Raw genomic sequence first — 25,535 nt, 5'->3', positions numbered from 1 at the left:
GTTACACGGTCAGACTTATTTCTCAGAGTACAATGAAGCTCTTGTGGGTGAGCTTCTACTTAGAATAGTGATGTTGTGCCATGTAATTAACCTTTTGCTCTCTGGGTTACTGTGTGATTATAGGGTCATGGGTGTTCATTGTGTGTGAGAGTCTCATCTTGTTAAATGTCATCATCATTTCACATTGACATACGTATTTCAATAGATAGATTATTTTCCCATGACTTTCTGTGCTTTTTGTATCTGAGGTCCTCTATTCAGCACCCTTAACCCTATATAACACACAAGGACATCTTTGTCAACATTATTTTGTCAGGGAGTCAATACTGATTTTAAATGTGTTTTCTTTAGTAACTGTTAGAATAGGTCACCATGAACAAGCTAATCAGAGTGGGTCACTTGTGGAGTAATTGCTAAGCAGAAAGTCAGGAAATTTATCCTCTGCTTTGTAAGTAATATTTGTGAGTGATCATGGAAAGGTCTACTCAGTGTCTTCACTGATTAATAAGTGATTGGCTTTTTCCAGTTACTATGTTTTGGATTTTGTCTATATCAACAATTTAAATATGTTTCATTATTTTTTCTTGTCTCAGCATGCTTTGGTGTAGGAATGTCATAGTTTACTAAGTTTGTCTCCTGCAAATTGACATTTAAGTTGTTTTCAATCTCCTTTTATTATTTATAAACAACATTGTAGTGAACATCCTTGTGCACGTATGAGTTAAGATAATTTTCTTAGGAAGAAATTATTTCATCAAGTAGTATGTGCGATTTATTTCTGATACAAATTGCATTGCAAAGATGTTGCATTAGTTCTGTATTTCCCCTAACAGTGTGTGAAATGATCTGTCTTCGAATCTTCACCAGTTATCCTCAGTTGTTATTGCCATGCCCATAGGTGAAAAATGGTCTCTTATTGACATACTTGAGAAACCTTAATTATGAATGAGGCTGAGGATTCTATCCTCTGTATAAAAGCCCCGTTTGTTTGTCTTCATGATGCATTTCCTGAATACATCATTTGTCTGATTTTTTGCTTTTTGTTTTTATTGAACTGTTGCTTTTTTTTTCTGAGTCATAAAGTTCTTTATTTCAAGAAAATCAGTTTTAGGGAATGCCTGTTTTCAAATATTTTCCCTAGTTTCTCCTTTTGTTGTTTATGTTAGTGTGGACTTTGTTCTACTATTCTTGTGATTTGTAGATACGTATTATAGTACAGACCATATGACATCTGGATATTCAGATTTTTCCTAGGATGATCTTCCCATTTCAGCCCTAATGAAAAATACACTTTTCCATATTATCTACTATTCGTTGCAATTTTTTTTTTTTAGTGTTGAAACATCTCATCCACTTGGGATTTATTTTGCTGTTAGTAGGAGGGTAGGATCCAAGTAAACTACCATCGCAGTGGCTATTGAGTCTTCTCTTATTCTCTACTGATTTGAAATGCCACATTTATCATGAATTGAGTTTTCATATTCAATGTAAACTTCAGTCATGAATTTCATTTATTCAGTATGAATTACCAAGAGCCATATGTACTGTGTATTATTTTCCACATCTGTATGACCACAGAGCCACCACACCCCTCCACACCCCCACAACATGCATGAACACACAGAACTTCTCAGAGGCTCATATTCTGTGGCACACATTCTGTCTGACCTACTGAAGTTGTGTTTGGTGTTTTTTTTTTTTTTTTTTAATATATTGGTTTTCTATTTAATACAACACAAATAAGTTTTTTGATAATATTTTGTAATAACAAACTCATTCATAGATTGTATGGTTTCTTTAAATCCTGTGCCTTATGTGTGTTTATATTCCAAAAGTGGTTGTGCCCTTTTTATTTGAGAGGAGAATTAAATGAGCAGACGATAAATGATTTTTCTGAAATCCTATCAGTTGTTTATATTATTAATAGTTTTTGAAATGAAAGACCTTTCATAAAAAATTCCAGAAGAAGGTAAATCAGATAGCTTCATGAATTAAACTAAAAGACTATGATGCCAAAGTCATTTTCTTACAACTATCTAAATCGTAAGAAATTTAGAAATTAAAAGTTTATAACAATACATTTTGATTTATAACAGTAAATTTATATTACCACTTTTTCCTGGTTGTTTATATAATTAAAATAGAACCATGCTTTAAACATGACATCCAGTAATGGATTTCTTTTTTTTTTTTTTTTTTTGAGACTGGAAAGTTCATATAAGACAAATTCTTTCTTTTACAAATGCCTCTATAACTTTAATATGGCATGAAAATTTAGATTCCAATCGAATATAATGTAACAAATAGTATAATAATTATAGTTTATACAGTCAAATGTATCTGCAAAATATTTTTCACTCAAGTTTTGAAAATATAGTCTTATATTTTATCCAGAGCACCTTAAAGAATGGCCCTGTGGTCTGTGCTTAGAGTTACGATGACTGTCACGGCGCCAGGCTTATCCACGCAGTAGGAAAGGGTAGCCTCATGCCACGGCAACCACAGCTGTCACGGTGCCAGTGGACCTTCCACACAGGAGGAGCAGGGGGGTGGGGGGGCGGTTATCACATCTGCCTCTTCTGCTTCTAGCAGCCCCGTGCAGGTGATCACTTAGCTTTATCAGTCAGATATTATATGTATCAGATGTATATATTATACCTCAGAGGGCCACCCTCAGGTTTACTACACGGGAGCTTTGGAAAATGAGGTTTTAGCTTTTCCTGCCTCTGTAGTGGAAGCAGACCAAGAGAGGATAGGGAATGGCTATGTTGTGTTGGCTGGTCAGCAGTGTGTGCCATGTTAGTGAGTAAGAGTAGTCATCATAATATTAAAACTAACAGTAATATGGACTGAAACCCTGCTGTGTGAGGCAGTATCCTGAGCTCTTTACATGGACTAGCCCACTGATCCTCACAGCAGCCTTTTGAGGCGGTTGCTGTTATTACCCCTGTCTAACAGATGAGGAAACGGGGAGGCCCAGGCGGTCTCTCAGGCAGGCACACAGCTGGTGAGAGCCACGAGTTAAGTGCAGCAGTTTGGCTCCTTGACTTCATTTTTGTTTTGGGAAAAAAGAGAAACTTTCTTCTTTGTAAAAGATTCTAATTTTTTCCTTCTAACTTGTTTTTTGTTTGTTTTTTAAATATTTATGTATTTTTAATTGATTGCTTTACAATATTGGTTTGATTTCTGTTATCAGCATGAATTAGCCGTGGGAGTACGTATGTTCCCGCCCTCTTGAATCTCTCTCTAACCCCCAACCCATTCCCACCCCCTAGGTTATTGTAGAGCCCCCGTTGGAGTTCCCTGAGTCACAGGGCAAATTCCCCCTGGCCGTCTATTTACATGTGTTAGTGTGTAGGCTCCCACGCTGCTCCCCATTCATCGCACCCTCTCCCTCTGCTCCCCTACCCGTGTCCATCAGTCTGTTCTCTATGTCTGCATCTCCACTGCTGCTCTGCAAACTGCTTCATCTGTAACATTCCTGTGTATCAATTATGAAAAGTCAGAAAGAGAAATTAACGAATCAATCCCATTTACCATTGCAACTAAAAGAATAAAATACTTAGGAATAAACCTACCTAAGGAGACAAAAGAGCTGTATACAGAAAACTGTAAGACACTGATGAAAGAAGTCAAAGATGACATAAGCAGATGGAGGGATATTCCATGTTCCTGGGTTGGAAGAAATACTTCCAAAAGCAGTCTACAGATTCAGTGCAATCCCTATCAAATTACCAACAGCATTTTTTCACAGAACTAGAACAAAACATTTCCTTCTAACTTGTAATAGGAAATATATTTAAGATATGCAAATAATGAAGAATAGTGCATAAAACCAGAAATACTAAAGTATTGGGTTTTTAAATATAAAATTCCACTTTCATGGTTAAGCCACTCATTTAATTATAGTATAAGAGAGAACTGTTCTAGTTATTGTTTTATTCCTTAAATTCCAATGAAAATTGACTTTTTAATTCTTCTGAGTCAAATTTTCAGTTTCACATCTAGATTAAGACACATTTGGAGGGCATGTAGTTTTCAGGGCATTACCATACTGTGTCCCCCTTTGGCAAAACAATAATAATGCTAATTGTGATAATAGTATTGTATACACTGAACAACAGCAAAATACATATAATAATAGCAAAGCTATTTTTTCCTACTGTGCTGTTGTTTTGGGGTCATTAAGTCGTGTCTTTGTGACCCCATGAACTGCAGTAAGCCCGGCTTCCCTGTCCATCACTATCTCCTGAAGTTTGCTTAAACACATGTCTTTTGAGTCGGTGATGCCACCCAACCATCATCCTCTGTCGCCCCCTTCTCCTCCTGCCCCCAAGCCTTACCAATATGAGAGTCTCTTCCAATAAGCTGGTGTTTAACATAAGGTGGCCAAAGTATTGGAGCTTCAGCTTCAGCATTAATCCTTCCAATGAATATTCAGGGTTGATTTCCTTTAAGATTGACTGGTTTGATCTCCTTCCTGTCCACGGAACTTTTGAGTCTTGTACAGTACCACTATTCCATACCCCCACCAGCCCCCCGCAAAAAAGACACATTTAAAGACATCACTTTAAGTTATTCCTGTCTTTTTGCTATCTGGGTTAAGTCATATTTTGAGCTTTGTTTTAGAAGGCTGAAGACTGAATTTGGTGACCCAGACAGTCTTAACTAGCAGCATGAACAATAAATTAATGTAATTTTGTTGTATCCACTGTCTTGTGTTTCTTTTAAAAAGAGTTAAGTTTAACTCTGAGCCTCTGAATTTTGGACTTCAGTTGCACACTTTCAACACTTCTTTGCAGAAACTGAGCTTTTCTTCCCTATCCTATGCCAAACTCTAGGCGGTTAATATATCTTTTATTATTACTGAAGTCATATCATATGTGGTGAGACTTAAACAAGGTGTGCCAGAGATGGTGGAAGCTCTGGATGCACATTCAAAGTGAACACAATGAAAGATGTTCACAAGTTGCGAACAGTTGTGAACTGTTTACATTACATACTAGTTGTGTATTAGTTTGCCTTGTGGCTTCACCCTCGGCTCTCTTTTCTTATATCTACACACACCCTTCCTAACAGAGCTCATGCTCTGTCGTAATACCAATGATGACCACGGCAAAGATTAACTGTTAAGTTCTTACAATGTGCCAGGAACTCTGTTGAGTGTTACACATGATTTAGCTTCTTTAATCCTCCCAATAATCTTATGAAATAGGTGCTATTATTAGTCACACATGTTGAGGAAAAAAGAATGGGGGTTAGTAAGGTTAAGTACTTTTCCCAGTCACACCAGTTTTCTAATTGGAAAGCCAGAATTTAAATTCAAGTTGTCTAAATTCAAAACTTGTATTCACTGCCATTTCACTATGTTTATGTATTGTTCTGTGTCTTTGAGTATGACCAGTATGCTTCTACAGTTCAATCTATTATTAATACTATAACCAATTCTTCTGCCCCGAGTTTTAAACCTGTAAGCCTTCTAGACACTATTAATCACCTGTAGTTGGATATCTCATGATCATCTCAACATATACAAACTGAATTCTTCTCTTGGCTCAGGAGCATTGTACCATGAAGCAAAAATAATTCAGTACTTCATGAATAATACCAACTTATATTCAATTGGCTGAATCAGAAACTTGCATATTAGCCTCAACTTCACTTTGTAATACACACATCCACAAAAACCAAGGTTTTTCTGTTCTTTGTCCTTTTTCTTTTCCTTTTTCAACACTTTTGCTCTTTATCTGGTTCCTGCAATTGCATTTGCTTGGATTTAAGTCACAAAAGGCAGGGGAACCGGAGATCAAATTGCCAACGTCCGTTGGATCATCGAAAAAGCAAGAGAGTTCCAGAAAACCATCTACTTCTGCTTTATTGACTACACCAAAGCCTTTGACTGTGGATCACAGCAAACTGTGGAAAATTCTTAAAGAGATGGGAATACCAGACTGCCTTACCTGCTTCCTGGGAAAACTGGATGCAGGTCAAGACGCAACAGTTAGAACTGGACATCGAACAACAGACTGGTTCCAAATCAAGAAAGGAGTATGTCAAGGCTGTATACTATCACCCTGCTTATTTAACTTATATGCAGAGTGTATCATGCAAAATGCTGGGCTGGATGAAGCACAAGCTGGAATCAAGATTGCCGGGAGAAATATAAAAAACCTCAGATATGCAGATGACACCACCCCTATGGCAGAAAGTGAAGAACTAAAGAGCCTCTTAATGAAAGTGTAAGAGGAGAGGTTAAAAGCTGGCTTAAAACTCAACATTCAGGGAACCAAGATCATGGCATTCAGTCCCATTACTTCAGGGCAAATAGATAGGGAAACAATGGAAACAGTGACAGACTTTATTTGAGGGGGTGGCTCTAAAATCACTGCAGATGGTAACTGCAGCCATGAAAATAAAGACGCTTGCTCCTTCGAAGAAAAGCTATGACCAACCTAGACAGCATATTAAAAAGAGAGACATTACTTTGCCAACAAATGTCCGTCTAGTCAAAGCTGTGGTTTTTCTAGTAGTCATATATGGATATGAGAGTTAGACCATAAAGAGAGCTGAGCACAGAATTGATGCTTTTGAACTGTGGTGTTGGAGAAGACTCTTGAGTCCCTTGGACTGCAAGGATATCCAACCAGTCCATCCTAAAGGAGATCAGTCCTGAATATTCACTGGAAGGACTGATGCTGAAGCTGAAACTCCAATACTTTGGCCACCTAATGCAAAGAACTGACTCATTGGAAAAGACCCTGATTCTGGGCAAGAATGAAGGCAGGAGGAGAAGGGGATGACAGAGATGAGATGGTTCGATGGCATCACTGACTAATGGACATGGGTTTGAGCAGCTCCGGGAGTTGGTGATGGACAGGGATGCCTGGCATACTGCGGTCCATGGGTTCACAAAGAGTCAGACATGACTGAACTAAAGTCAGTAAAGCTACCTTCTCTTTATTTTCCTTGCTCTTTGTCTTGTCTCTTCTCCGAGTGATCTTTTTAAAATAAAACTTTGACCTCATTAGTTCTTCACTTAGAACAAGTTAATGGCTCCCTTAAAGGCAAACCTCAAACTCCACAGTCTGGCATGTTCAGTGTTTTGTGAATTGGCCCCTACCTCAGCATCACCTCTCAGCAGCCTTACTGGTACCCTGCCCTCCATTCCTGCGGACGTGGGAGCTCTCCCCTGTGTTTCATGTCCCCTGTACAGCTGTCCTGGGCCCTCTGCAGGGCTTGCCCTCTGGCAAATGACTTCTTTAAGTCTTAGGTCTCCAGGATGCCTTCTATGAACGTTGTCCCCTCTCTCTTTGCCCTCTGCCAGAGGTCCTTCCTCGGTGGAGATCTCCATTGCCTTATTCTCCATTGTGTATTAGACCTTTTGTTACCTGTCTTCTTTCCCTTGTCATAGGAAAGTACATTTAGGTCAAGAAGCAACCTCTTTCTCTTCCCTTTCTCTTTTTTGGTTTTTTCATCCTGTTGGGAATTTTTTAGATTTCTCGTACTTACCATCACTGTGGACTTGTAGTCTGCCAGGCTTCTCTATCCATGGGAATTTCCTAGGCAAGATTACTGAAGTGGGTTGCTATTTCCTTCTCCATGAGATCTTCCTGGCCCAGGGATCAACCTTGAGTCTCCTGCATTGCAGGCAGACTTTACCGTCTGAGCCACAAGGGGATCCACGATGTGATTTCTACAGATTTTTAAATGGAATACAGCATGCTTACAGCATGGTAAATGATCCTTCCCTTCACCCTGTCAACTCCCACTTCCCAGAGGTAACCGCTTTTAATTCTTAGGTCCCTCTTTTTTTTCTGATATTTGCCTCCTCTTTATTTCTAGTAACACAGGCTATCATTGTCAGTTTTTCATTTTAGACCTTGAGTTCCTAAGTGGCAAAAAGTTTAGTTCCTTTGTGCCTCTCCCCACTTACACTGTCCTCATTACACCCTTTCTCCTTTACCTCCACTGTCACCACATTGTAACTATTTCATACTTGATGGTCAGAGAAGAGCCAGTGAATGCAGGAAACACAGAAGACCTGGGTTTGATCCCTGGGGCTGAAAAGATCCCCTGGAGGAGGGGATACTCCAGTATTCCTGCCTGGAGAATCCCACGGACGGAGGAGCCTGGCAGGCTACAGTCCAAAGGATTGTGAAGAGTCGGACACAACTGAGTTTGCAGACATACATACATAATAGTGCAATGATGTCAATACTCCTCACCCCTCTAGTTAGTATTGCATGATTGCTTCCTCTAGGACAGCAATATTATTTCTAGGTAATTAACTAGTAATTAACAAAAATTGCTTGGTATTTGTGTATACCTATCACTGTTCTCTTCAACTTTCTGACAGGTCTGTGAAATAAGAAAGAATATTTTTGTAAATGGCCCACCCCAGCAGACTTGCTTCTAGTTTCTTGGCCCCCTTTCTCTCCTGTAACCTAGTTGTCCCCTTTGTGATCTCCTTAACAGATCTCCTCTCTGCCTGTCCCCATACCCTCTTGACTCTTCTTTAGAAGTATCTCATCCCTAACCCTCCCTCTGTTTCCCTTGAAGCCAAGTGACTTTTAAAAATACGATTTACAAATTAAGCAAGGTGATATGTTATTCAGACAAAGCACAGCTTTGACTATTGCAGTTAGTCTATTTATTTAAAAGAGTTTTCACAGCAGGAGAGAGGCTCTAAATATTTTGAATATCAATTGACTTGTAGTTAAAGAAATTGAATTCTAGTCTATAATAAAAATGGCTAATTTTTATTTCTCTGGTTTATATTAGAATAATGTAAACATGAGTCTTTTAAATACTTCTTCTGAGTCTGGAAGATCCCTTAAGAAGGAAATGGCAATCCACCTCAGTATTCTTGCCTGAGAAATCCCATGGACAGAGGAGCCTGGCAGGCTATAGTCAGTGGGGTCGCAGAGAGTGGGACACCACTGAACAACTAAACAACAGCAACAAAATCCTTTGTTATACCTCACTTCTGTTTTTATTTTTAACTTTTGCCTTTGTATCTGCCTTTCTTCTGCCAGATGTGTTGTTCCCTCCCCAGTCCCTGCCATGCCCATTCATGTTGCTAACAGGTTCTAATTCACTGGGAAAACTTACGTATCCAATATAACCCTCCATACTGAGCTCACTTTTCTGCTTCTGGAGAGCTGAAAACACCTCTGGTTAATTCTTGGGACCTAGTTAATTCTTGAATGCCTAGTAATATTCTGGTGCATCATAGCCCTCAGTAAACGTGTGTTAAGTGAAAATTTCAAATGCATTTTCAGCATTTGGAAAAACATCTTTATTCTGTGTCTCCATCTTACCCTTTGGACTATTTTAAGAGTCTTCTTGTATTTCTGATCTGAACTTCCCTTAGAAATGATGTTATTCAAAGGCATAATCAAATATGCTATAAAAGAGTTATTTAATTTATAATGTATCTGAAACAATGCTGAGAACATAATTGAACAGTACATAAACTTCCTATAGTGTACCATGGAGTTCATTTATGAATTTATTTCCATACATTTTTGTATCACTTAGCAATTTACCAAGTGCTTTCATTTGTATGATCTCATTTGATCGTCTCCTGAACCATGGACATGTATTATCGCTATTAGACATGTCAGGAATGATTACATAGCCAGTTGACAGCTCAGAGTAGAATGCAGGGCTTCTTAATCTGATGCTATACAATTTTCACTATAAGAGTGGGGAATGGAAGCCAAGCAAAATGTTAACACTGGAGAATTAGTCCAGGGACAGAAGTTCCAGGTAGAGACTGATGGATGGGAGAAAATGTTTGTGGAGAAACACAGGTAGTTGCCTTTAGTGGAGGAACAGGTTGTGATGTTGGAAATCAGAGATATGATTTAAAGAGCAATTGGTGTCAGTGTCAGGGCCAAGAGAACAAGTTGGGACTTTATATTGTGGCAAGTGAGTGATTTTGAAAATTTGTGACTAGGGGATCATAATTCTGCTTCAGTGCTGTATGGAATGAATTGAATTAGGGAGAAACTAGAAGCAGTATCATTTCAGGCAACACATACAGTATTTCAAGTGAAAAATAGTTCAGTTCTAGACCACCGACATTAAGTTTAGTCAGAAAAGGAAACAGTGGATCACTTCCTGGGATACTGGCATGTGCTGAACAGACACGTGTGGCCAGAGGAAGGAGGGAGCCAGTCAGCATTGTTGACACTGGTGACGGGGGTGTGCTCCCACTCACCACCCCCATCACGACTTCTGTTCTTCTGTGTGGGGACTCCTTCCAGCTGACCACACCCCTGCTTCATTTGCTGATAGAGTCAACATACGCTGATAAACACCTTCTTTGCTAAATGTTAAATGAAAGCCATAATCCTTGCCCTCAGTGAACTCATAGTCTCGTGGTAGAAATGGTCACATAAACAATATTATAGAGGATTTATTGAAATATGTACCTCAAGCCATTAGGACACAGAAAGGCACCTAGTTCAGCATATATAGGTCAGGAAAGGATATTTAGTTGTCTGTCTGGAAGGAGAAGGAGATAGCTTGGTGAAGAAAGCAGGAAGGATGTTCTATGCAGACAGAACAGCATGATCAAAGGCATGAAATTGAGGATGTGAAACTGTAGGTAGTTGTTTAGTGAGCCTGACCATGTCAGCATCTGTCTCCTAAGAACAATGGCATTATCCTACCTGACCATAATATAATTATCACACTCAAGTGACTAACATTGGTATAATATAATTATTTAATACCCAACACATTTTAAAATTGGGCTATCCCAATAATGTCATATGTAGCTTTTTTGCAGTACAAGAACTAATCAGAAATTGTGTGTTGCATTTTGTTGTCATGTCTCTTTAATCTCCTCTAACATAAAATGCTGTTACTCTAACCTTTTCTTCTCTTTTTTTCTTTCTTGGTCAATATTGATGACTTTTAAGAACCTAGACTAGTTGCTTCACAAAATATTGTTTCCTTACATTTAGATTCAGGTTAAATATTTCTTCACAGGTTATATTGTGTCCATTTCAGTGCATGACCTCAGGAGACAGTTGTTGTCCATCACTACTGGTGATGTCAAATTTGATTATTTGGATAAGGTGTTACCTGTGAGATTTCTCCATGCCATGTTGCTCCATAACCTCACATACAATAGTTTTTGTAACCATTGATGATTTCTGCTTAATTCTTACTGTGTGAGTTGTAATATGGCGAATTTTTTTTTTCAATACAGCTTTTTCTTCCCCTTTTTAAATAAAATTTAAAATGTTTAGTGTCAGTATGGATTCATGATTCTTTTTTTCCAATGTATAATAATGCATTCTCATCATTACCTATTCAGTGTTCTACTGCTGCTGCTGAGTCGCTTCAGTCGTGTCCGACTCTGCGCGACTCCATAGACGGCAGCCCACCAAGGCTCCCCTGTCCCTGGGATTCTCCAGGCAAGAACACTGGAGTGGGTTGCCATTTCCTTCTCCAGCACGTGAAAGTGAAGTTGCTCAGTCGTGTCCGACTCAGTGACCCCGTGGACTGCAGCCTACCAGGCTTCTCCATCCATGGGATTTTCCAGGCAAGAGTATTGGAGTGGGTCACCATTGCCTTCTCTGATTCAGTGGTCAGACTGTCCTAAATTTGGCTAAGGCTGTTCTTCCTTCCCTGTTAGCTAAGGCTTCCCTGTTAGCTCAAATGGTAAAGAATCTGCCTGCAGTACAGAAGACCCAGGTTTGATCCCTAGGTCGGGAAGATCTACTGGAGAAGAGAATGGCAGCCCACTCCAGTATTCTTGCCTGGAGAATTCCATGGGCAAACCATGGAGTCGTAAAGAGCTGGACATGACTGAGCTACTCACACTTTCACATTCGCTTTCATTCTTCAGTCTGGCCCCTCCACCCATCTGTCTTTGAGCACTTTCTTATTTTCTGGCACAGACATTTTCTGTATGTTCCTGACTCATTTCTTTCTTCCTTGATCTCAGCCCTAGAATCAGCCCTTTTTCTATGTATTCCAGTTCCTACTAGTGAGTAATAGTATTTAGAAGCCAAGATTTGAGAGCCAAGTGTGCTCATTGCTCCTGTGGTGTCATTACTTCTCGGCTCTGTGGGACCACAAAGCTAGAAAAAGTACTTTTTTCAAAGCTTGAGCTTATCTGATACCTTTCTGTCTAATCCAGCACTTCATGGTTCTTCCTCTCCTTCTCCCACTCAGTATTTATATTTCCCAGCAAGCATTCCATGTTCTGCATCAACGTGTCTACCCATCTGCTCAGGCTTACAATACTCATGTAATAGTTTCACAATCACTTCATCAATACTACTGTCAACAGCAAACTTACTGTGGAAAGTTCAAGGTTTCCTTTTACTAATGAGATATATTCACAACTAATGTCACACTAATGATAATATCACCCTAATGAGATGTATCATATATTTAGCTTTACCTGCAGTTCTTTTTAGGAAAAATGTACTTGAGTTTGAGTGTAAATTTCCAAGATTGCTAGATACTAATTAAAATATCTGAAATATTTAATGTATTTTAATTAAAATAGCCATCAAGCCACTTTAGAACTAAATTTACATGTAAGTTAACAATCTCCAAATACTCTATTGCTCACCCACCTTTTTTCACATTATACCTATGAAGTTTAGTACTTTTCTAAAAATGAAACAGAACCAGGTTGCAAACGGCCGATACATATTTATATATCTGTTTATAAACCATAAATGAGTATGTTGTTTGTACTCTACTGCATTTATTTGTCATATGTTCTCTAGAATAGGATTGCATTTCAAAAAAAGAAGTAAAAAATCCAGAGGAAAATAGTTACGTAGTATTTTAGATATGACTGTATACCAGTCACACAACTTCATAGAGAATGCCACTACTCTCTCAGGGACCAAGAAAAAAAATCTTTGTCATTTCCATAGATTTAGTTTGAACCAGTAGTTTCTTTGAACCTTTTTTTTTTTTTTTAAGAGTTTCCTTTAAAAAACATTTAGCATGGGCATATGTAACTGTAGATTATTACAAAATAACTGAATACAGAGAGCTGGCTCTATATCCAGAATCTCATCAATTATATGTAGAATGTCAGTTTAAACTAATCATAATGTGTTTCTATCCTTCAGATTTTTCAGAGCCTCTTTTGGTTTATCTTTCATTAAAAAGACAAACTTTTCATACTTTCTGTAAAAGTTTGCAGTGATTGTTCTGTGTCACTGAAAGTTTGAGGACAATTACCCTCTGATATGAAGAATCAGCTGTTGGGAGCATGTTCACAGAAGTTGGCCTGGAAATATAATTTTGTACAATAAATTTAGACAGCAGAATCTCTATAACAACAGAAACATTCTCCCACACCTGGTCGATTTTAGAATAGGAGCTCTGATGCCTTGAAAATAACCCATTTCTACAAGGGAAATGTGATTTATGATAACCCGAGACACAGATACGACTAGACCCACATTCCATTTACAGTTATTGTGCCACCAGGCTATAAAAACAGTGCTCTAAAGTGAATCAGTGGAATTTGGTTCTCTTTAGTGGACAGTGGCCGAGGCATTAATGAGACAGATTGCATTAAAAGACATTTGATTTCTGGGGGAGTTAAAGTCCTTTCATATTTTGAAATTGTGGCTTAGTCCTGGCATCTGATCTTCTTCCCCCTACCATACCATCACCAGTTCCTGCGCATGCTTTGACATTGCTATGGTAACCCAGAGGGATGATGGAATTCCCGGCTTCTCTTTTCACAGAGGGTGATGAGACAGGAGTGATGGATAGTCTGCTGGAGGCCTTGCAGTCGGGGGCTGCCTTCCGCGACCGAAGGAAAAGGACACCAAAGCCAAAAGGTGAACATTATGCTTTTTTCATGTTACTTTCTAGGGAACTGTAACAAAGAACAGCACTCCCCTTTTTTATAATTCTTTTAAAGTCGCGTGTCAAGAATGTAGTGCTGTGGGCAACAACTCCTCAGGAGTTTTATAAATGCGCTTAATCCTTCCTTTGCAATGACAGGTGTCAGAGAGAGAAGCGTTCCAGTTGGCCAGTGTCACTAGCATATTAACAAATCAATGCGCTGAACCTGGCAAAGCCTGATTAGTGGGACAGGTCTCATCTAAGGGACCATATGTACCTTATCCCAGTGGAGTTCACAGTAGCATAATTAAATGAGAAGTAAAAGTCATAACATTATTGCTTCAAGTATATCAGGGTATTGAAGCATTGCATCGCTTCCAGAAATACTTAACCTTGGAAAAATGTCTAACATTGTTATACTTCCTGAGGTGAACAGAGCTCTATATTAAGTTTCTTTTATATATATGTATTTTTAACAGATATTCGGCAGAGTCTCAGTCCAGCGTCTCGGAGGCCTATTCTGAAAGTTTGTAACCATGGTAATAAACCGTATTCATAAATTGCACATTCTTCTCATCTACTTTTATCCTGTTGATCTGAGATTTTAGTAGGCTGCTGTGATGTTCTTGAGTTTCAATGTGACTAAAGTAGTAAAAATGTGTGGATGTACATATTTGTGATGAGATTGTACACTCATGTTTTTCCATCCCTCCATTAGTGCCTTGAGGTAGTGTCAAAGATTCTTCTTTCAGGTCTCAAGTACACAGTTTGCTTTTATTATTATTATTTGAAGTTACCTCACACATTTATAATCATTGTTGTCCAATGTCTCCTTTCAAAAACATTGTTTTCTCTTAATCCTATTTTGAGCAGTGTATTTGCTTTACATTAAGATACAGTTTGAAATATTGAATTGTTACCTGTCCTACTCTACCATGTTTGCCAGTACAGTGTGAGACACTGTGACTAGCTCTGCGGCCAGATCTTTAACACAGATGAGCTTCATGTGGTATTACTGTGGAAGGGTGTGCTAGAATCACTAAGAAAGGCGAGCTGCCTTCGTCTCCCATGTTTATCTGATTCTGGCTCCTTTCATACATCCCCAGCTGGCTCCTGAACCCCCGGTGCATGGAGCCCTCTTTCTGTCTTCAAGACGCCATTTCGTGTGTATCGGGCTTTGTTTACTTTGGCTTCCTTTCTCTCACTGTTGTGTATTATGGTTTCTGCTTCCCTTTCCTAGTCAAAATCAAATTCATCCATCGTGATTGACATTTATCCAGTGAGGTGTTAGCAAAGTTTACTAGATTTATAAATGAAAAGATACTTGACAGACTTTATTTGGGTTGTTTTGTGTACAGATGAGTTAACGTTCTAGAAGTATTAAGGTGTGACTGAATAGAAAAACTCATGTCGGATTTCTAGAATAACCTAAAAAGAATATGACGTAAATAGAAAGGGGCATGAATGTAATGATCTTTTAATAGATGTGTAGATGCTTACCGATCAAGATGAAGTATACATAATAGATGCTTAATAAATGAAAGAAAAGGTAAAAAAATGTACACCAAAATTTTAAATAGATCTTTTGACTTTTTTCAACAGTTTGTTTTTATTGTTTTGCTTTTATCTATTCTAGAAATAGGAAGAAAAAATTGTACTAAGTCAGAAAAATTCACTGTGGATAATTAATTCCTAGCTTTGGGTAATTATTTACTAAATATTGGCAAAAAGTGTAGAGAATAGAGAAACTCAGACAGTCTGAGAACTTTAAGAGTACAGAGCTAGTTAGTGACACAACTGTAATATTAGTGTTGATTCCCATCATGTTTCTTATTTGATGGCATATGTGTACTTAGATTTTTTAATTATTATTATTAATGCAGTATGTGAAATAACTCAGCCCCCACTGTAAGTTATTAAAGAAAAGACCCAGTCATGATATGATATGATTATAATGGCATACAGATACCCATGCTGTGATTAAGTATTCTGGCTGCTATGAAGGGGAAAACTTTTTGAGATAAATTTGTATACTGGCCTTGAGAAGAACAGTCCTTTTGTGACTATAATGTTAGTAACGTGTCCAGGCTACAAAGGTTTGTCTATAATTATGAATTGTGATATTTTTGGTCCAGAGGAAAAAAGCAGGTAAGAATTGCACTTCTATTTCTATCAAGGCTGATATACTATCTTAAGTCTAAAGCTTTTGTGATAATTAAGCAAGTAAATTATATAGCAAATCAAAGGAGATATATCTTAAAGATCAAATTCTCTGTTCTAATATACATGTAATGGGTTAAGGTATTTTAGAAACTTATTTCCATTGATATTTATGTTTTCCCTTTATGTTTCTCACCAAGTAAAAAACAAAATTCAAATGAACAGAGTGATTTTTAAAGATACATGTATAATGGCAGATTTATTAGACTAGACCTTGAAAAATGCAGAATTTGGTTAAGAACATTACAACAAGGATCATGAGTGTTTTTTGAAAAGATACATTTTAGAATTCATTTTTAAATCTATTTTGAAAAATTACTTTGTTTTCACTAAAAATATTAACCTTACAACTGAACTCTGTGATTGAAATGTAATATAAACCCCTTTTGTTTTTTTATTTACTTTCATGTACTTGGAGAAGGAAATGGCAACCCACTCCAGGATTCTTGCCTTGAAAATCCCATGGACAGAGGAGCCTGGCACGCTATAGTCCACAGGGGTCGCAAGGAGTTGGACACGACTGAAGCAAGTTCACTTCATGTACTTAAAACTAACAACTGACACTTGCATTTTCTAAAAATATATAGTAGTTGATATCTTATTATTTTTCAAAGATCTATGAGATTTTCTACAATATTTTAATTATCTTTGCATCTTAATAGTAATAATAGTATTAATAGGCTAATTTTTACTACATTACTTTGTTTATTGAGTTATTTGAGTGAGAAGCCAGGCAGTATGTTGAAATGCTTTATATATATCCTTTTTAATCTTCTTAATAATCCTATCAGATAGTCATTGTTTTTATCTCTATTTTATAGTAAAATATAACCAAAAATTGAACAGGTCTCATAGTTTGCCTCTGGTCCTGTGGCCAAGTTTCAGACAGAGGTCTGCCTGACTTCCGAGTCCAGCCTCTTCCTCTCTGTGCTATGTCGTGTCTGAACACAGCAGCTTGAATCACTTTTTTTTCCTCTTCTCATCATCCTGATGAGCCACGTATGTCCATGTTCTTTCTCTTGTGACATAAGTTCATGCTATTGAGATACACTCTCACACGCACTCGGACATTTTCTAGCCTCTGGTCTGTCTCCTCCCTTGTTCCCAGGTAGAAACACTAGATAGCACTTTTATCTGAGTCTTGGATTGCAAGAATAAATCACCTTCTGGAATTAGGACCATTGTTTATTTCTTTTAATAAACTCTATTAAAATATCTATATTAATTTAATAAACTTATACTGTTAGAAAGATCATGAAAGTTTTAGATTATAAATATAGACTTTGTGTGTGTGTGTAGACTAGAAAGAGTCTTTTTATTTCAGAATGAGAAAATCCTGATAATGTATCCTCTGAGACCTTGGAGCTAAAGTTTCACAAGATATATTTTGGCAAAAGATGACCTGAAGCACTCTAACTCCTATAAACCTCACAAACAGAGAAGTTGTACACACTGAATAATCCAGCCCTTGTGCTGGACTAAACCTCTACTCAAAATACTTTGGTTAAAACCTTTAGCTGTTTTATTTTTTGCTTTGTCTGTTAAGACCTAGTAAGAAATTGTGTGTGGTGTTTTTCTTTGTTAAGCCTTCACTTACTCAGTTGTTTAGCAAAATGTATTAAGCATTGCTGGACATTTTAGATGCAGAGATACCGTCTAAGAATCCACCAGCCAGTTAGGAGACAGCTGAGTAACAGATCTCATGTGTCTGGTTAATGCCAAGATAGCAGTAATGCACAGAGCTTTTGGAATACCATAAAGACCAATCCAGACTTTATGAGACAGTTCAGATTTGGCCTCTAGAGGGACCTGAAATCAAAGCTGAGTTTTGAAGGATAAACAGAAATGAGGCAAAACCCTGATGGCAAGAGTGAGGCAAAAAGCAGAAGCAGCATGTGCGCGCCCTCCCAGTCTGAGCCCTGAAAGGCTGTGCGCCCTGCAGTGCTCCTCTCTCCCTTCGTCCACTCTCCTCCCCTCTCTGTGTCCACAGTCTGTGCTCCCGTCTGTGTCTGTTCCTGCCTTGCAAGTAGGCTCAGCGGTCCCATTCTCCTAGATTCCATGTACATGTGCTAATAGACAGCATTTGTTTCTCTCTTTCTGACTGACTTCACTCTGTGTAACAGGCTCCAGGTTCAACCCACGGACAGAGCAGTACAGTCCATGAGGTCACAAAGATTCAGACCTAGCTGAGCACACACAGGTTCATCCACCTCACTGGAACTGACTCAAATTCATTCCCTTTTATGGCTGATTAATATTCCATTACCACATGTAGAATAGATAGCTAATTGGAAGTCGCTGCATAACACAGTGGGCTCAAGCTAGAAGGGTGGAATGGGTGGGGTATGATAGAAGGAATTTGAAGAGGGAGTGGACATGTGTACTTAGGGCTGATTCACGTTGTATGGTAGAAACCAATACAATACTATAAAGCAATTATCCTCCAATTAAAACTAAACTGAAAAAAAAAAACTATTTGCTCTTACTAGTACCTGTATGCTCTTTCTAGCACCCTGGTTTTTCCCGTTTTGCACCATGCATTTCCCTTAAAGAGTTCTCATACAGTATCTGCCTCATCACTCCTCAGTCCTATCGGTGCAGGCAAGGAAGGTCTCTGCCTTGTTAACTGCTAAAGCCCCAGTTGTTCGCTGGGTTCATGCCTGACACATGGATGTTTTTAGTAAGAATGTGTTGAATGAATATAGACATGTCTATGCTTAGACTTGAATAGAACAATTAATGTACATTGAGCAAAATCACATCTGCGGTTGTTACCCAAATATGTAGGCCTTAGTATGTCACTTGCTAAAGCCCTAACTGTGACCAAGTAACTCCTTCTCATCTTCTTCCTAGAATATTATCTGTCATCAGAAGGAGATATTTGATCATCACAGGTTTGAAGATTATTGCATCAGATGTGAAGGGTGAGGTTCAATCTTGATTAGATTATTCACTCCTTAGCAGTGTGGAGTAACTTATTAATTTGATTTCTTTCCCTTGCTTAATCAAGCAAAGTTTAACAACAGTAAATAAATGAAAGCATCTACTAATAAGTACAGGGCGTTGTCTCATTTCTTTACTCAACACAGTGCATTTGAAATCTAAAGATTTTCTATAGTTGATAGAAAATAGTAACTCAAGATAATCAAAATATTTATTAATGCATTTTAATAAAATCATACCATATTTGGGTATTAGTGAATAAACTGACCTGGTTAAAAATAAAGGCCCAGATAAGGAAGAAGTATATTGAGAGTCTGATGCCAGGCCAAGAACTTGGACTCTTGAGGCTTTTGAGCAGGAAAATGACAAGTCTGAGCAATTTGTATGACGCATGTTAGAACAAAGAATGGAAAGGACCTAATAGCCACTTTGAAATTTCCATAGATTGGCTTCAAGGAATGGAGAAAGTCAGAGAGCTTATCAGGGTGTGAGGAGAGAAGCCAGGTCTAGAGCTCTGTGTTGAGATCCTCATAGAGAAATGCTCACAACTGCATACGCAGATGAGTTATCTGCGGGAAATCCTCTAACTTAGAGAGTACAAGGACTGAGCCTTAGAGATGGACACAGGCAGTGATGGAAGCAGATAATGGATGAAAAGTAAGATCACATGATAGAGGAACCTTCAGTGTAGATTGGAAGAAGACTTTCAAGGATGTGGTTTACCCCATTTTTTTTCTTTAGTTGTTGCTTTCCTTTTATCTTTATAAAACTTAGTGGTATTACAACTGAGGAACCAGTGTTTTTCAGGGTACAGTAATTTCTACTCTCTTCAGGGACTTCTTTTCCCCTGTAGACTCTAAAACGTTTGTGACAAAGGTTTCACAAACAGGAATTGTTCAACCACATCTTATGGAGCATCTGCTAGCAGTTTGATTGCATCTCATTAGATGGTTCTCTTTTCATTAAGTGGTACTGTGGAATTTTTTTTTTTCAGTTAAATGGATATAGAGTAATCAGAAAGAATTCTATAAACTATATGCAATTAAAATCCCTAATGATAAAACTATTTAACTGTGACAAAATAAGATAAAACATAATCAAAATTTTAGGCAAACAAGTATTACACATTTTTAGTGAACATCCATAACCTAAACAAAATCTTGCTATATTATCTTTACACTAAATCAATTCTTAATAGCCTTAATTTGGATTTGATTATCTATTTTTACTCTTCCACTTATATATGGAGCTTTGAGAGATTTTTATAGAAATAAGATTGTATTGCCTCCAGGCACAGCTGCTCTGCCACTCTAGGATTGGAAGTCAGAATTAAATGTGAAGCTAGTTAGATATCTTTGAATTAGCATATTTCTCACAAAATAACTCTAAAGGAAGCTCACAGGACAGGTTTGTTGTCGATGTATTAAAACTTCACACACAACCATCCCCCCTCCCTTCTGCACTCAGCCTTCAGTCCCTTTATTTCTTGACCTACCTTTTCCATGAGCAGCAAGAATTTGTCTTGAGGCAGAATTATGAAATTTGTAAGATTTTCAGTGGTGTCTACTGAGCACGAGCTGCCTTCAGGCTTTTCTGAAAATAGGGAGGACAATACCAAACCAATCTCTGTCTAGAAAACCTTATCTATCAAAGTAGAATATGGGCTACCATTTTCATTAAACAAAATAATAATAATGTCCTATTTTAAAGTAGAAAAGCATAACAAATAATATGGCTTATTTTCTTGAGTTTATTTTTTGTTCTCTTTCTGATGAATTTGTGCCTGTCTAAGGAAGGGAACTATTAAAATACTAATTGTTTTTGACACCCTTACACTTGGGCTTTCAAGCGGAATTAAATACTACCTGTAACTGTCAAAAGACTTAAATATATTTTAAGGAGACTTTTCTAGGCCAGGAATGTAAAACAGTTTGGGTGATTCTACATTTTATTCAAACATCAGGCTCTCCTCTTTCCTGTGCAGTCAAGCACAGGAGAACAGACTCTAGGCTCCTGCCCAGGGCCCGATGCCCTGTGAGTGGACAGAAAGGCCTTTCCCGTTTGTAGTCAGGGCGGGACAACCTTTTGGTCAGTCCTTATGAGACAGACTCTTAAGCATGAACAGGTTAGAAAATTCTCAAGTAGTGAGGACCTCAAGTTGTTTGAAAAGGACATTTAAGCAAGAAATAACAAATGCCTTTCATTTAATGAGCATTCACAGTTGTACAGCGAAGGCTGAGACTAAATTGAGTGAAAAGGAGATAAAGGACCATTGTATGAAGAAAGTCCTTGACTTCCCCTGAAATAGTTGTTATGGTTAGTATGTATCTGTTTGTGTTACTTAGTGGACTATAATTGTTACTTTTAAATGTTTTTGGTCCATTCTAAATCTATCCTTTTCTTAAAGCATAGGGTCAGAATCTGGATTTATAAGGAGTCAGTAGATGGACAATGGCACCCCACTCCAGTACTCTTGCCTGGAAAATCCCATGGATGGAGGAGCCTGGTAGGCTGCAGTCCATGGGGCTGCTAAGAGTCGGACACGACTGAGCGACTTCACTTTCACTTTTCACTTTCATGCATTGGAGAAGGCAATGGCAACCCACTCCAGTGTTCTTGCCTGGAGAATCCCAGGGACGGGGGAGCCTGGTGGGCTGCCATCTATGGGGTCACACAGAGTCGGACACAACTGAGGTGACTTAGCAGCAGTAGATGGACTTTAGAAATTCCTTGAACTCTGTTTTTGTTCTAGATTTTGTGCTGGGGCTTTTTTTCCACGCCCTCCCCCACCCCCAGCCCGACAACCCCCTGCTAAAAGGATCTGTTGATTTTATCAAATTCCCCAAAGAATAAAAAATAATTTTTTTCTTGTTTGATTATTGGTTTGTTACAAATTTTCTGTTTCTACATGTTATATTTTTATACATATATGCATGATGCATTTTCCACATTTGTGACTGCGTCAGTAAGAGTCTCATGATGTTTAATGTAATTTTTTTGTCATTTGAAAACTAATGTTTAATTGACATAGTCACAAATGTGGGGAACATATCAAATGGTTGATGAGTCTGTAATCCTAGTGACAAGCTGTTTAGGATAAGCAGTTAAGGTCCAGTGAACCCGCGCCACTGTGGAGGTTCACTCAGGATGCAGGGAGCGGACGATATCACATGTACTGAGGACGGTCATTAGTCATGCTGACCTCCCGGGCAGGAAGATGTGCAGGACTCGCTACACTGCAGCTGGGAAGGAACAGTCTCTGAGGGGCCAAGAGACAGAGCGGTACGCAAAGCCATAGGCTTGAGAACAGCCAGGTCCATCACGGATGGAGGCTCACCGGGCACAGAGCGGACCCAAGGGCACAGACAACACCTCTAACCTCTGGCAGAGCGTTTGTGGTAGAACAGTAGAAACTGAAGCAGACAGTGCTGAGTGCAGGCATCATGGGGGCTGTCCTTTCTAAAAGTCTGGGTATGAAAGAATGAAACAGAGAGGAGATAGCTGGAACTAAAACAGGTTGTAGTTCATTGAGAGGGTCGTGACTCTTTGTCTTCTGTGTGGCATTGGCTTCACCACCCATTCTAAAGGGAAGGCACTCTGGTGGGGAAAGATGTGTGTTTGCTGGGGCGGTAGTGAGGGTGAGGTTCCTGGGGATGGGATGCGAGAGTACAGGTTTGAGCACCTGGATGGTGAAAAGGAAGTGTGTGTGGAGAGAAGTAGACGTGAATATTGAGTCAGAAGCTTGGGGGTCTCACCTGATGCTATCCTTTTTCTTTGAGAACTGGAATGCAAGGGCTTCTCCTGCAAGTGGCAGGCTGTGTGGGGAAGGGGGGCAAGGGCAGCAGAAAATAGCACGTCTCCTAGATGGATTGTGAAACGTTACTGCTCAGGAGATGCAGCAAAATGTTTGCATCAATGGTCCAGCTGAAAAGAGAGATTACTTGTGTATAAGTAACTGTCTGTAAAGCCTGAGGGAAAGAAAAGTAGCCGAGGTGCTCCCCAGGCCCTGTGACAAAGTTGGTTCTCCAGTTTCCTGAAAACTCTAAGGGTTAATCTCCAAGTGTAACCGTAGGGATCAGTTTGGCAGTGGGCCAGCTGAGTGAGCTTCAGCGCACCAGCCAGGCAGAGTCTTCCTGGTTTTGAGAGGATAAGGTGTTCCATGTAGTAGTAGTTACAACAGTGTAGCAGTTAACTGATTAAGTCGAGGTAACTCTGTTGGAACGGCTGTACCATGTATGTTTCAGCGTGGTTTGGGTGTCCTATTACATTTGAGGAAGGCATTCTATCAGGGATGGCAGTGACCTCATGCTGCTGGTTTTCCTCCAGGCAGGTGCCAGCTACATCATGTGTCTGAGGTCTTTTCCTACAACAACACTTGGTGCTAAACACTGGTTTCTAAGGGACTGCTAGATTTGTTTTTATATTTTATTTTATTTGTCCTCATTAAAAATAAAGGTCAGTTTGGAGTAGTCACAGATAGAAACCACTTTCCAAGTGTGGTCAGTATCAGAAATGAACGTTTTGCCAAATGCCTGTCGGGCATAGTAGTTACTAAAGCAATAGCTGTTTGTACTCACTATCTGTAAAAGTATTCGTATTTTTAAATCCCGTTTCTAAAAGCCTTGGGTGATCTGGCCAAATAGTCTGACCTTGAAAACAGCGTGGAATCAGGCACTGGCTTCAGGGGCAGTTAGGCCTTGCTGTGACTTCTTGATCTAATGAAAGGAGACCCTAGCTGCTTATTTAACCTTGGGATTTATTTTTCCTCAGCTGTAAAAAAAAAGAAATTATACTATGTGCTTCTTAGACTGTTTAGAACATTAAGTGAAAACATGTGAAAGGACTCTACTAAAGTACCTGTGTGACGTGCTAAGTTGCTTCAGTCGTGTCCAACTTTTTCCAACCCCGTGGACTGTAGCCCGCCAGGCTCCTCCGTCCATGGGATTCTCCAGGCAAGAATGCTGGAGTGGGTTGCCATGCCCTTCTCCAGGGGATCTTCCTGACTGAGATCGAAACCTCACCTCTTTCATCTCCTGCGTTGGCGGGCAAGTTCTTTCTTTACCACTGTTGCCACCTGGGAAGTCAGAGTACCTACAATTGAGTAGATATGCCGTAAGTTCAGTGTTTGGTAGTTGCTCTGCATTTTTTCTCCTTTTCTGCCTACCCTGCATGATGCATGTACCTACAATTGAGTAGATATGCCATAAGTGCAGTGTTTGGTAGTTCCTCTGCATTTTTTCTCCTTTTCTGCTTACCCTGCATGATGCATTTGTCAGTAGAAAGTTAGTATAAATTCTTGTGCAGTGGCAGTAGTATGCAGAATGGTGTACTAATTAGAGAGATGGAAATTAATTCTTTTACATACGGTAGTCTCTATACTGTACTTAAGATGTGGCATGAACTAGTTTCGAAGAGAAAAAGAAAAAAAATTAAAAGTCTATAGAGACTTTGGTTTTAAAATAAAATAATAAAGGTGTTTTTACCTCCTTTTCCCCTTGGGTGTTACCGCAAAGCCACAAGGAGAAAGAGCAGCAAAAACCAGCATCAAATTCTGTGAAGTCAAGACATGGTCAGCCTGGAACAGCAAAATGTGAAGATAGGAAAGAGAATACTGTGGGAGGAGGAAGCTGGGATCCGGGGGCTTGACGGCTTCCAAGCAGATTCCCCAAACTGAGGGCCTGGGAGTGCTCTGTGGGGATCCTGGAGGTGGGTGTCCAAACTCAAGGTGTGGGCAGGGCGGGTTCCTCCCGCAGGCTCTGAGGGAGGCCCTGTCCCCCCGTCTCTCTTCTGGAAGTGACTGTCCTCCAGGTTCCTCGGCTTGCACCGCGTCACACTCATCCCAGACTCTGCACGTAGCCCCACAGTGTGTCTCTGTGTCTTCATGTGCTCTTGCTTTTGGCCGTACCGCATGGCATACGGAATCTTAGTTCCCCAACCAGGGATCAGACCCACGCGCCCTGCAGTGGAAGCGCAGAGTCTTAACCGCTGGACCACCAGGGAAGGGCCTTACATGACCTTCTTATATGGACCTGAATCTTTTGGTTAGGGCTCCCCACCTTAACCTGGAGAAGGGCATGGCAGCCCGCTCCAGTGTTCTCGCCTAGAGACTCCCATGGACAGAGGAGCCTGGTGGGCTACAGTCCATGGGGTCACAAAGAGCTGGACATGACTGAAGCGACTGCGAGCACACACCCCCCACCTTAGCTTGATTGCATCTGCAAAAGCCCTGTTTCCAAATCAGGTACCCTTCATAGACACCAGGTGCTAGGGCTTTGACATGAGTCTCAGGTGGTACAGTTCAGTCCGCAGCAACAGGGACCCCAGTGAGAAGCACTCATGTGCCCTCACAGGAGCACCCAACGGCTCAGCAGCCACGGGTGCCCGGAGGCGCCAACAGGAGGGGCAGGGCGTCCAGCAGGAAGCAGGGTGCCGGGGGGCAGAGTGGCCCCACGCAGGTAGCAGGCGCCACAGCCAGACCTGCGACCCCCTGGCTACACTGCATTTCTTCCTCTCTGAGCAGGTAAGAG

At 39.6% G+C, this 25,535-nt stretch overlaps 1 protein-coding gene across 1 annotated transcript in view; it reads left to right on the top strand.

Annotated features, from left to right (window-relative positions):
• Positions 1-25,535, top strand: part of DIAPH3 (diaphanous-related formin 3) — a 563,671-nt gene that overhangs the window by 408,258 nt on the left and 129,878 nt on the right. The window contains exons 27-28 of the mRNA XM_010853857.1: positions 13,743-13,838; positions 14,325-14,384. Of these exons, the coding sequence (XP_010852159.1) occupies positions 13,743-13,838; positions 14,325-14,384 (156 nt within the window). The remainder of the gene's footprint in view (positions 1-13,742; positions 13,839-14,324; positions 14,385-25,535) is intronic.

This window comes from Bison bison, unplaced genomic scaffold (genome assembly GCF_000754665.1).
Source record: "Bison bison bison isolate TAMUID 2011002044 unplaced genomic scaffold, Bison_UMD1.0 scf7180017864332, whole genome shotgun sequence".
In the NCBI taxonomy this organism is placed as follows: Eukaryota; Metazoa; Chordata; class Mammalia; order Artiodactyla; family Bovidae; genus Bison; species Bison bison.
This window is presented reverse-complemented; position numbering and strand designations above follow the sequence as displayed.